This window comes from Propithecus coquereli, unplaced genomic scaffold (assembly GCF_000956105.1).
Source record: "Propithecus coquereli isolate 6110/MARCELLA unplaced genomic scaffold, Pcoq_1.0 Scaffold42, whole genome shotgun sequence".
NCBI lineage: Eukaryota > Metazoa > Chordata > Mammalia > Primates > Indriidae > Propithecus > Propithecus coquereli.
Window position 1 is genome coordinate 2108081 of NW_012149952.1, and position 12053 is coordinate 2120133.

Here is a 12053-nt window from a genome sequence, read left to right on the forward strand (position 1 = left end):
TAGGGATTAGGGGGATGGGGGGGCAAATCTACAACTAAAAGACACAGGGAGCACTAAAGGGAGGGAAGGGCATGCCTTTAACCCGCATTTAGGTGAGGCAAAGACATAAAGTGTAACTGTAATGTTTGTACCCTCACAATACCTTGGAATGATAAAAAAAAAAAATTCTATGCAAATATCCTCGCTTTGAATCTGCCTCACTAACACATCAAAAATTCCCCCAAAATATCACCTAGGTTCAAAAATGTTTGTACCCCCATAAAATTCTGAAATTAAAAAAAAACTGAATAAAAAAAAAAAAGAACCCCCACTCTCGGCCAGCGCCCCTTCCCATCCCCCGTCTCTGCCTGGCCCTAGCGGGCAGGATGGAGAGTCCCAGGAGGGCAGGCAGAGTTTGCCTTCCCAGCGCGAGGAAGAGCTCAGAGTGCCCCGGCCAGGGCGGAGGGGGCAGTGGGAGCGCAGGCAAGCACGAGCCCTCCCTCCTGGCAGTCAGGGCGGGGGGCAGGAGCCTGTGGCCAACCTGGCCCTTGCAAGAGGAAGTGAGGTTGACTTCTGGCTGGGGAGTCACAGCCCCAAAGTGTTTTTCACTTTGGTTTCTCGTGGTGGTGGCCCCAGGCCCTCTCTGGAACTGTCCGCAGCCTGTTCACGGTCACGTGTTCAACTGGTCGTCGCTGAGCCTGTGCGGGGACGGGGTGTTCAGAACAGGCCCGGCCCTTCCCACATGGGGTTTGCGGACTGGTTGAGGGCACAGCCGGCACTGGGCAGGAGGATTTGGAGGTGAAATCTTGTGAGGAATAAAGCTGGTGAGGAGAATGACTGCGTAACCTTGTCGAGTGGGGTGGCGAGGGAAGCCCTGTGGAGGAAGGGACTGGAAGGTTGAGGAGGAGCCAGCCGTGAAGACCGTGTAGGGGAGCACGTTCCTGGGGATGGAACCGAACTCGTGAAGGCCCCGGGCCGGCGTACGTGAGGAGAGGGGGTGAGGCAGGTCAGATACTTGATTTAAAAGAATCGCCGGCTGTCCTGTGGAGAGAAGGTCGCGGGGGGCAAGAGTGGCTGCCGGGAGGCCAGCAAGAAGGGGACCCCGGTCGTCCGGGAAGGAGCCCGTGGCTGGCCTGGGTGGGCCCACGGGTGGGAGAAGGGGTGAGATTTGAGGCCTGTGTGGAGGGGGCCTCCAGGGCAGGCTGCTGGAATAGACGAGGTAGATTCTGGAGAAGGCAGTCTCCAGGTTTCTGCCTAGGGTGATTTGCTGATGGTGGCGTCCCCGTGGTGAGATTTGGGGAGGCAGTTCAGGTGCTCAGGCCATGCTGTTCCCAGCCAGAGACCACGAGCAGCCACGTGGGGCAGGGCTCTGGTGTCTAGATGCTGCAGGTGCCTGCAGGTCGCATGTCCACCCCCTCCCTGTCTCCCTGCCTCTCCCCCCGCCAACAGTGATCAACAAATACAAGCGCAGGCGATTTCAGAAAACCAAGAACCTGCTGACGGGAGAGACAGAAGCTGACCCGGAAATGATCAAGGTAAACAGGAGCAGGGCCATCAGGCTGGTTCACAGCCCGGCACCCGACCACCGGGGCTCTGGGCTGTGACCACCGCTGACTGCCGCAGGGGGGGCTTGGTCAAGCCGCTCCCCTCCCTGAGCCTCGGATTCCTTCTCTGGGAAGTGAGGTTAGGAACCAGCTGCCTCAGGGAGCAGGGAGGATTCCAGGCAAGGCCATGGGGGCCAGTGCTCAGGGAGCACGCGCTAAGTGCGCACGCGCAACCTCTCACCAGCCTGGGAGGGGGCTCCCGTCACCAGTCCCGTCTTCAGATGAGGCCAGACTCACAGCCAGACTCACCCCTGTACAGCCAGGCCCAGGGCCTGGGCGAGTGGCTCTAGTGGGAATCACAGGATCGCTCATTGCTGTTAATCCTCGTGGGCTGGCGGAGCCGGGGGGTTAACCTGTGGTGGGCACCCAGGGTGGTCCTGGGTTGGGGGGCTAGTCCCCACTCACAGAGGTGGGGCTGCCATGTGCAGCCTGCCGTCTTGAGGCTGGGCTTTGCAGCCTGCCCGCGGGCCGCCGTTTTCTGCCCTGTGGGGTGGGAGAACCCTGTCAGGTGGCCGAGAGGATCCTGAGTGGCGGAGTCTGTAAGGCCAGGGTGAGCCCTCCACCAGGGGTCCCCGCGGCGGTTGATGTTCTGCTGTCACAATCATCATGGGAGCCCTCAGGAGGAAGTGAGCAGAGGCCGGTGCCCCCCAGGCACCTCCGCCTGCCTCTGAGGCCCACCCCCACCTCCATCTCCCCACAGAGGGCCGAGGACTACGGGCCCGTGGAGGTGATCTCCCACTGGCACCCCAACATCACCATCAACATCGTGGACGACCACACGCCGTGGGTGAAGGGCAGCGTGCCTCCTCCCCTGGACCAGTGTGAGCCCCCCGCCCTGCAGCTGCTCGCAGAGGCTTCGGGGAGGGTGCTCTGGGCCCGTTTCCTCCTCTTCTCCTGTCCCTGTCCCCCCGAGAGATCTTTCTCGTTCTCCACCCTTCCTGAGCTCCCCGCCCTGCCCTGCCCCTTTCTCTCTTACCCGCTACCCTTTCCTACCCCCACACCCCAGCGACCCCGGACTCCCCCCTGTGCACCAGAATCCGTCCACAGACAAGTCTCATCCAGCCCACAAGCTGTTTTCAAAAAATGTGCATTAGTTGCCAACTTTTGAAATTCAGGCAATATCACTTAAAAATCCAGATTTCTGGCTGCTTTTATGAAACTGGGATACGCGATCACCGTGGGCTGGAGCTGAGCCGCGGCTGCCCACTTTGGTTGCGGCCTGCCCACCCTTTCCACCGGGTCCCCTCCACTGAGGTTGGGCCCTTCAGCTTCTTAAGGCGCAGCCCAGAAGTGTCCCCTGTCCTCTGGTCTCCGTCAGAGCAGCCCTGCTGGGTCCCTGCAGACATCTGAAGCCTCGTGGGTGCCCCGGCCTCCTGCCTGGACTAAGCAGTGCCTCCCGCCCCGTGTGCCCGCAGATGTGAAGTTCGACGCGGTGAGCGGTGACTACTACCCCATCATCTACTTCAACGACTACTGGAACCTGCAGAAGGACTACTATCCCATCAACGAGAGCCTGGCCACGCTGCCGCTCCGCGTCTCCTTCTGCCCGCTCTCGCTCTGGCGCTGGCAGCTCTACGCCGCCCAGAGCACCAAGTCTCCCTGGAACTTCCTGAGCGACGAGCTGTACGAGCAGTCGGACGAGGAGCAGGATTCCGTGAAGGTGGGCGCCGGCCCGGGCGCAGCAGGGGCTTCCCAGCACCTCCCTGGGCTGCAGGAGGCGAGGGGAAGTGGGGAAGTGGGATCTCCCCGCCGGCGCTCCCCTGCCCACAGTTTCACAACCTCCCAGGCCCTCGCCCTGCAGCAGCAGGAAACGGGCCCTGGCTGGCTCCGGGGTCCTGTCTCCGAGGCCTTTCAGTGCGCTCGGCCAGGCCCTCTGGGTCTGGACCTGCCCCCGCCTGCTTCTGTCCCAAGCCCTGCCTCCCTGGCTTTTGGCTCCGACTCCGTGTCTCTGCTGTCTCACTGTGACCTTACGTATGTGCCCTGGGCTGTCGCCAGTGCTGGGCCTGCTCCTCACTCCCAGGGCCCCTCACCTCTCTCAGCCCATCTCCTGCTGGGTCTCTGCCCCTCCCCTGTTGCTGTCTCCCCGTCTCTTCTCTGTCTCTTTCTGCACGTCACCCTCCTCTCTGTCCCCTCTGCCCATCTCTGCCCAACGCTCCGCATGGCTAGCATGCCCAGCATGCCCCTGCCCTCTCCAGCCGGCCCGGGAGGCGGGTCTGTGGGGAACGTCTTCAGGGGCCGGGAGGGGCCGGGCTGGTGAAGGTGCTATGTGGGTAGCTCCCGGGCAGGACAGGGCAATGCTCACAGGTGTGCCCTGCAGGTGGCCCTCCTGGAGACCAACCCCTACCTGCTGGCACTCACCATCATTGTGTCCATCGTCCACAGCATCTTTGAGTTCCTGGCCTTCAAGAACGGTAGGGATGGGCCCCCGGAGCCGGTGAGGGCCGTGCAGGCCTGGGGACAGGGCCTGCTCCCTTCCTCCTCCCCTCCTCCGCACACGTCCTCCCCCTGCCTGGGGTCTCTCAGCCCCGGTCTCCAGAGGCCTAGTGAGCTAGGGAGGGGCATTGGCCCCAAAACTGCCGACCCAGAAACTCCCACCCACCGGGCCCGGTGCTGAGGGAGGGCTGGGCCTGCTGCTCGGGCAGAGGCCAGGGCGGCACCTCCAGGAAGCAGGGCCGGGGAACTCCGAAGCCAAGAGCAGGGAAGCCCCAGAGCTGTTCCCTCTGCCTTGCCTGGCAGGCTGCCTGGCAAGGAACGGGCCCTGCTTGAGCGGGAAGGTGAGAGCCCTGTCCCCAGAAGGCCCCTGGGTTCTAAGGCCACCAATGCTGATGGCCAGCGTTTGAGGAGTGGCCGCATGCCAGGCACTGTCCTAGACACCCTCTCCAGGTAGCTCCTGAGTCCTCACAGGAGCCACGGCCCTGCGAGGTGACTTGCCCACAGTCACACGGCTCTTAAATGGCAGCACGTTGCAGCCCCCACTTTCATTCTAGGCCCTGCAGCCACTTCCTGCTCCCCAGAGCACCCCCATTCTGAAGGAGGCGGCCTGCGGCCCTGAGTGTTACTGTGAGGACCGCTGTCGTTAAGATACTGTTGCCAGGCTGGGCGCGGTGGCTCACGCCTGTAATCCTAGCACTCTGGGAGGCCGAGGCGGGCGGATCGTTCTGAGCTCAGGAGTTCGAGACCAGCCTGAGCAAGAGTGAGACCCTGTCTCTACCAAAAATAGAAAGAAATTAATTGGACAGCTAAAAATATATACAGAAAAAATTAGCCGGGCATGGTGGCGCATGCCTGTAGTCCCAGCTACTCGGGAGGCTGAGGCAGAAGGATCGCTTGAGCCCAGGAGTTTGAGGTTGCTGTGAGCTAGGCTGAGGCCACGGCACTCGCCCCAGGCAAGAGAGTGAGACTCTGTCTCAAAAAAAAAAAAAGATACTGTTGCCATTTCTGAGCGCTACCGCCTAGAAAGACGTAGCGTCTGAATGGCGCAGTCGCTGGCGCTGTCTCAGCCGTCGCCTGTGGGGCTCGCTGTGCCCGCGCAGGCGCCACCTCACTAGACCCTTCTGCTGACCATGAGCCGGCTTGGCTGGCATCCCTTTTTTCCAGATGAGAAACGAAGCGCAGGGAGCCGTGATTTCTCGCCAAGGTCACACGGCGGGTGGCGCGGGCCCCACTCACAGTGCTGTGTAGCCTCCTTGGTCCGAAGATGGGTTCAGATCCTCCCACCCCCCCGAACCCTGTCTCCACACCTTTCTTCCCAGTCTGATGGGTGGAGGTGGGCAGGGTGGGCCTGTGGAATGTGCTGGAGCTCTGGGATGGGGGCTTAGGAGAAGGGCCAGAATCCACAGCCCTCACTCCCCGAGTGCAAAGCTGGTTGTGACCCTGTGTGGCCACGGGCCTGGCCTGGCCGCTGTGAGACAGGCGTTGTGCTAGGTCGGCCTCCGGTGGCTGCAGTTAGACAGATGAGCAGCCCAGGCAGGGTCAGAGAAGTGCCCATGGGGGGACCAGGGTCCTCCAGGCGGTGTCCACGCAGAACGCTGGAAGGAGCTCCTGGTTGGAGACCTGAGCCTGGGGCTCTTGTCTGTGCCTCAGGGGTATCTGTGGGCCAGTTCTTCACAGTTTCAGGGGCGGGGGTTAGAGGTGGTGGTCTCAAGGGACATGCCCTGGAGAGGCAGGTTGGCACCATGGTGTGACGTAGACCCGGCTTCCGTCCAGATTCTGCCGTGCGCGCTGTGTGGCCTGCCCCAGGGAAGCAGTTTCCCTGATCAGCGCTTAGCACCTGGTGCTTGGTGAGCACCCATCATGGCAGGAGTCACTGTCCGCATCAGTCAAGGGACCGCAGCCCGGCCACTGGGTTGCTGACGTCCCACAGGAGGGCTGCAGAGGTCCTGCCTGTCTGGTGTTCCGGGTGTCGCCAGTGAACAGGAGGCTCTTCGTAGGGGAGAGGAGCAACATTCCTCCCTCCCCCTGGACGACCCAGCCCGGCCCCGGGGTCTGAGGAGGATGCAGGCCAGGGGGGCCTGAGGGAGCTGCAGGAGGGGACTCGGGGGGGGCTTCTCAGTCTCCTGGTTCCCCCACCTCCCGTGCACAGACATCCAGTTCTGGAACAGCCGGCAGTCCCTGGAGGGCCTGTCCGTGCGCTCCGTCTTCTTCGGCGTTTTCCAGTCTTTCGTGGTCCTGCTCTACATCCTGGACAACGAGACCAACTTCGTGGTGCAGGTCAGCGTCTTCATCGGGGTTCTCATCGACCTCTGGAAGATCACCAAGGTCATGGACGTCCGGGTAAGGCCGTGCCCCATGCTGTCTCAGGGCTGCAGGGGGCCGGGGTGGCTGAGTCTGGCCCAGCCAGACCCTGGAGCCGTCCCCTGGGGGTTTCCCAGCTCCTGCCGCACTCCTAGGACCGAGGGGATTTTCACACCAGGGGATTTTTCGGGTCACACGTGGGGCAGGGGAACTGGGAACGGTGGGAAGGGGCAGGGGCTGGGGCTGGCCTGGGGGGCGGGAGCCAGCATAGCAGCTGATCCGGCCGCCCTTGTCCCCAGCTGGACCGGGAGCACAGGGTGGCAGGAGTCCTCCCCCGCCTAACCTTCAAAGACAAATCCACGTATATCGAGTCCTCGACCAAAGTGTATGACGATGTGAGTGCCCCCCACGGCGGGCCCTGGGGGGTGGTCTCCAAGCACCCACACACTCCTGGGGGACTGGGTCCAGACCATCTGACTGCCAGGCCCATGCTTTATGGCCTGTGTCACACCCTCTGTGTCTGTCCCCACCTGCCACAACTACTTGCTGGCTAAGTCCAGATTCCCCAGGCTACCTGGAAATTCCCCCGCGTGGCCTGCCAGACCAGGTATGGGTGGCTGAGGGCGGGGAGCAGGAATGCCAGGTGGGGCCCGAGGAGCTGGGTCTCAGCCCTGCCCTGTGACCCCACAGATGGCGTTTCGGTACCTGTCTTGGATCCTCTTCCCGCTCCTGGGCTGCTACGCCGTCTACAGCCTCCTGTATCTGGAGCACAAGGGCTGGTACTCCTGGGTGCTCAGCATGCTCTATGGCTTCCTGCTGACCTTCGGTGAGCACGCCCCGTGCTGGGCGGTGCTGGGGACTCAGCAGGGGTCAAGTTCAGCCTGGCCCTTCCCTCCGGGGGGCTCTCGGTCCTGTGTGGGAGACAGACCCATCCCCAGACAGTGGCCTGAGGTGGGATGTGGGGAGCCCCAGACAGGAGCGTGGCCCTGCCTGGGGTCAGGGAGGGCTTCCAGGAGGATGTGAGCAGTGCGTGTCAGTCCCCGTCGTCAGGCGGGCATTTCGTCTTGTGGGGAAGCCAGGGAGTAAACAAGCAGACAGGCGGGTTGCAGTGAGGAATGCGCTGCAGAGGGCAGAGTGCGGGTCCAAGGAGGAGATGTTTGAACTGAGGCCTGAAAGATCCAGGGAGGGAGCCGTGCTAGAGCTAGTGACGGGGGAGCAGAGCAAGTGCAAAGTCCCTGAGGTAGGATGCGGGGGTGTCTTTAAGCCTTTAGGGCTGGTGCGGTGGGAGCCAGGAGAGGGTGGGAAACGTGGGAAGTGGGGTCCCGTCTCGGGAGGCCCCTCCCTCGGCTCACGGGTGTCCTTCTGCGGCAGGCTTCATCACCATGACGCCCCAGCTCTTCATCAACTACAAGCTCAAGTCCGTGGCCCACCTGCCCTGGCGCATGCTCACCTACAAGGCCCTCAACACCTTCATCGATGACCTGTTCGCCTTTGTCATTAAGATGCCCGTCATGTACCGGATCGGCTGCCTGCGGGACGGTGAGGCCTGCTGGGTGGCGGGGGGTTCCCACCAAGCAGGGCACGGGCAGGACTTGGGGCCTAGGTCTGAGGGAGGACTGGGGGCTCCGTCTGGGGGGGCACGGCCCAATCTTTGCAGGACCCCCACCTGTACACCTACCTGGTCGCGGGTGGGGCAGGCCCTTCCCTGACACTGCCCCCTCCCGCTCCCCCAGACGTGGTTTTCTTCATCTACCTCTATCAACGGTGGATCTACCGCGTCGACCCCACCCGCGTGAACGAGTTCGGCATGAGTGGAGAGGACCTGACAGCAGCTGCTTCTGCGGCCAAGGCCCCCACGGCCGCAGGGGCCCTCACACCCGCGCCCGCCGCCGCCACAACCACCGCTGCCGCCAGGGAGGAGGCCTCCGTGTCCCTGTCCACCAAGCCCACCCAGGGGGCCAGCTCTGCCAACGAGCCCCAGGAAGCCCCTCCAAAGCCAGCAGAGGACAAGAAAAAGGATTAGCCGCTCCTAGTCCTCCAGTCCTCTCCAGCTCCTGGTGACACCCTCCACCCTGGCCCCCCGTCGCCTCCCCTCCCTGTCACCCTTTCCCTGGACAGATCGGGCCGGGGTGGCAGGAGGCCCCCATCGGGCCGGGGCCCAGCGTGTGACGTGGGGGCTGGGGCAGGCCAGGGCTCGTCGTGTGTGGAGGCGCCGTCTGTCCGTCTGTTCCTCTGTGTTTCCAGCCATCTCGCCCTGCCAGCCCAGCACCATTGAGAATCATGGTGAAGCCGACGTGGCGCTGCCGAGGGGGTGGGCCAGGCGGGGGAGGGGCCGGGGCCCCTCTGTGGGACCCCCACGGCCATCTATCATCTTGTCCCTCGTTCCCCGACCATCCTCCCTCCCAGACCGCCGCCCTTTAACACAGTCTGGATTTAATAAATTCATATGGGTGTTTAACTTAAACTCAACAACCTCCCCTCCCCCTCGTGCCTTCCTCTGTCGCCTTGGACAGCAGCTGGGGCTGGGGTGACTCTCCTGGGCGCAGGACGTGGAAAGGGGGACGGGGAGCCTCTGTGGAGAGCAGTGCCTGCTGGGCCGGGCCTCCTCCTCACTTCTCCCCACCAGCCCTCGGGGGGGACCTCCGTACCTGCCCCCATTTCTCAGATGCCTGGGGAAGCGGCTTGCGCCGAGCTCGCTGGCCCGGGCTGGCCGGCGGAGGCTCAGAGCCTCTGTGTGCCGGCCGCATGTCCCCCGGCTGGCACCGCAGCCGGGCATGTTCACAGCCAGGCCTGGCCCCCGAGCAGAGGCGCCCACCACCCTTCCCGAAGGCGTCCTCAGTGGGCAGCCAAGCTCCCTGGACGTGAGCCTTCGCCTTCCTGGCCTTACACCCACTCGCCCCCAGGGCTGCAGGGGGTGCGGGGTGAAGCCTTAAAGTGCCCGAGTGGCGCCTGGCCGTGGTGCTCCGTGGCCGTTGGGGTGTCATCAGCATCCCCAGGGCTGCCTGTGCCGAGGACCCAGCCAAGCTCTCGGTACGTGGCACGTGCGCCTCCCCAGCCCGGGCCCTGGGTGCTGGGACCGTTCACCCACTTTGTAGGTGAGCTGACTGAGGCCTCTGAGCTTCTCTGTCATCCTAGGGGTGGGGACCTCACATCCCCGGATTTTCTTTTTGGGGTCATGGTCTCATCACTGCAGGGAGGGAAGGCCTGGGGCTGAGGACTGTGCCAGGTTCCTTCAGCCCCACCTGCTGTCCGCCCTGCAGGGCTGGGCAGGGGATCCATGAGGTGCCGGGGAAATGCTGGGGTGCACAGGGCCCCACACGACACATACACAAACAGGGTACTGCAGTCTCCTCCCGTCCCTCAGGATCTGCTCCATTCCCCCTCCTGCTCTATATCATTCCATGGCTCCCTAGTGCCCTTGGAGAAACCCCAGGCTCTGCACCGTCGCTTCTCTGATGGGCTCCTAGGAACCCAGGTTGGGCAGGGGTAGGCAGACCCTCAGGGGGCATCACCTTGACTCACTAACCTCATCACCCTAGCTCCTCCTCCCACAGCCCCACGCCCAAGCCTTTGGCAAGACCCATCAGCTGCACCCCGCAATTGCTTCAGAGTCTCAGCTCTTCACTTCCACTGGGACCACCTGATCCGGGCCCTTTCTCACCCTTTGGGGTCCCCACCCAGTGTCCTCCCTGGTCTCCTGTCCCAGCCCTGCCCTTCCCACCTCCCACTCACCCTCCACCCAGCAGCTAGAAGGAACTTTCTAGAGCACAAGCCTGACCTTACCTGGCCCCTGCTCAGAACCTCCCGTGGCTCCCCAGTGCCCTTGGGAGAAGAGCCCCCCGGCTGCTAACTGGGTAGCGGGACCTGGAGGGGAGGCTTCCTAACCCCAGCAGCCAGCCTGGTCTCCCTCGCTCTAACTTGCTGTGATTTTTTTACGTCCTGGTTGGAGACCATGCTGTTCCCTCCATCTGCCACGTGCCCCAGGCACACAGCCCCTCTTTACCTGTCCCCGTGTGTCCCTCCTCTAGGAAGCCCTCCTTCACCCCCAAGTCCTCTGGCCTCTCATAGCAGCCCTGCCCATTCTTTTTTTTTTTTTTAATTTCAGCATATTACGGGAGTACAGATGTTTAGGTTACATATGTTGTCCTTGCCCCCCCCAAGTCTGAGTTTCAAATACGTCCATTCTTCGGGTGGTGCGCATTGCACTCTGTGTATGCATATACCTGTCCCCTCCTCCCTCCTCCCTCCTCCCCCCTCCCCCCTGCCCACTCTTGAGTCATCACTGGGGACAGGTCAGTCTCCATTGGACAGAGACCCATGAGGACATAACCAAGGCTGTCTTGGTCACTGCCGTGTCCCCGGCACAGGGCTGAGTGCAGAGGAGGTGCTCCAGGACCGTTTGCTGAGTGTGTGTTTGAACAATCCCGACAGTCACTTTCACGGACACACAGACACATCCAGAAATGTGGACCTTCGTGGGAAACCAGTGGAGAGAGACTGACGTGCACTCAACAAATGACCCTTCCCCTGGGGGTAGCCGTGTGCCAGTGGGTTCTGTGTATGCAGCTGGGACCAAGGCAGTCCCAAGCCTGCCCTCATGGGGTTGACAGCCCAGCAGAAGTCTGAGCGCTGAGGATATCTGATGTGTCCTTTTAGTTATTCACTCAGCAAACATTTTTGAGGCCTGCCATTTGCAAGGGGCAGAGGGGGATCAGGTGGGCTTCCGGTCCTATAACAGGAGCCACTGTTTGTCACTCCTTATTGCAAGCCAAGTTCTAGCCTAAGTGCTACATATGTGGTTTGCTTCATTCATTAAATTTAACATTACTCAATGTCCTCATTTATAGATCCATCACTCTGGCCTCATTCCCACCCCTTCCCTATCAGTCACTCCACTCCAGCTTCCTTGATGTTCCTCAAACATGACATGCTCTCACCTCAGGGCCTTTGCACTTGCTCTTCCCTGTGCCTTGAACACACTTCCCCAGGTATCCACGCGGATCCCTCACCTCCTTCCACTCTCTGCCCACATGGCACCTTCTCAGACCCTCCCCGAACTTCCTAACCTGAACTGCACTCCAAACTCAATCCGCATGTCCTGCTTTATTCTTCTATAATACCGCATCACCACATATACTTGCTTATCTATTCTCCATCTGTCTTCCTCACTTGGATTTTAGCTCTTTGATGGCAAGGGCTTTTTCTCTGTGGCGATCCTCATTATGTCCCTAGCTTTTAGAGCAGTGCCTGACACTTCACAGCAGTGAGCAGCATAGCAAGATCCCATCTCTACAAAAAACAGAAAACTTAGCTGGGCGTGGTGGCATGCACCTGTAGTCCCAGCCACTCCAGAGGCTGAGGCAGGAGGATTGCTTGAACCCAGGCATTTAAGGATGCAGTGAGCTATGTGAGCCACTGCACTGTAGCCCACGCAACAGAGCGAGAACTTGTCTCAAAAAAAACAAGTGTCAACTATTATCATCTTATTTAATCCTTATGACCATCCTATTATTAAACCCACTTTATAAATGGGAAACTGAAGCTCAGAGAGATGAAATCAGTTGCCTGTGGTCACACTGCTGGCGAATGGGAGATCTAGGATTTGAACCCATGTAGTCTGATACTGGAGTCACAACCTCTCTTGTGATGCTCTTGTAGTGTGTAGAGTACAGCCAGCAGGCCAAAGCCAACCTGCCACCTGTTTTTGAATGGTTTTTACATTTTTTTTTTTTTTTT

At 61.1% G+C, this 12053-nt stretch overlaps 1 protein-coding gene across 1 annotated transcript in view; it reads left to right on the plus strand.

Moving 5' to 3' along the window:
• Positions 1-8786, plus strand: part of CLPTM1 (cleft lip and palate associated transmembrane protein 1) — a 48279-nt gene extending 39493 nt beyond the window's left edge. The window contains exons 6-14 of the mRNA XM_012653407.1: positions 1429-1514; positions 2284-2404; positions 2999-3243; positions 3901-3994; positions 6166-6356; positions 6617-6712; positions 7008-7143; positions 7689-7856; positions 8051-8786. Coding sequence (XP_012508861.1) covers positions 1429-1514; positions 2284-2404; positions 2999-3243; positions 3901-3994; positions 6166-6356; positions 6617-6712; positions 7008-7143; positions 7689-7856; positions 8051-8340 — 1427 coding nt within the window. The 3' untranslated portion in view covers positions 8341-8786. The remainder of the gene's footprint in view (positions 1-1428; positions 1515-2283; positions 2405-2998; positions 3244-3900; positions 3995-6165; positions 6357-6616; positions 6713-7007; positions 7144-7688; positions 7857-8050) is intronic.
• The last annotated feature ends 3267 nt before the right edge of the window (positions 8787-12053 follow it).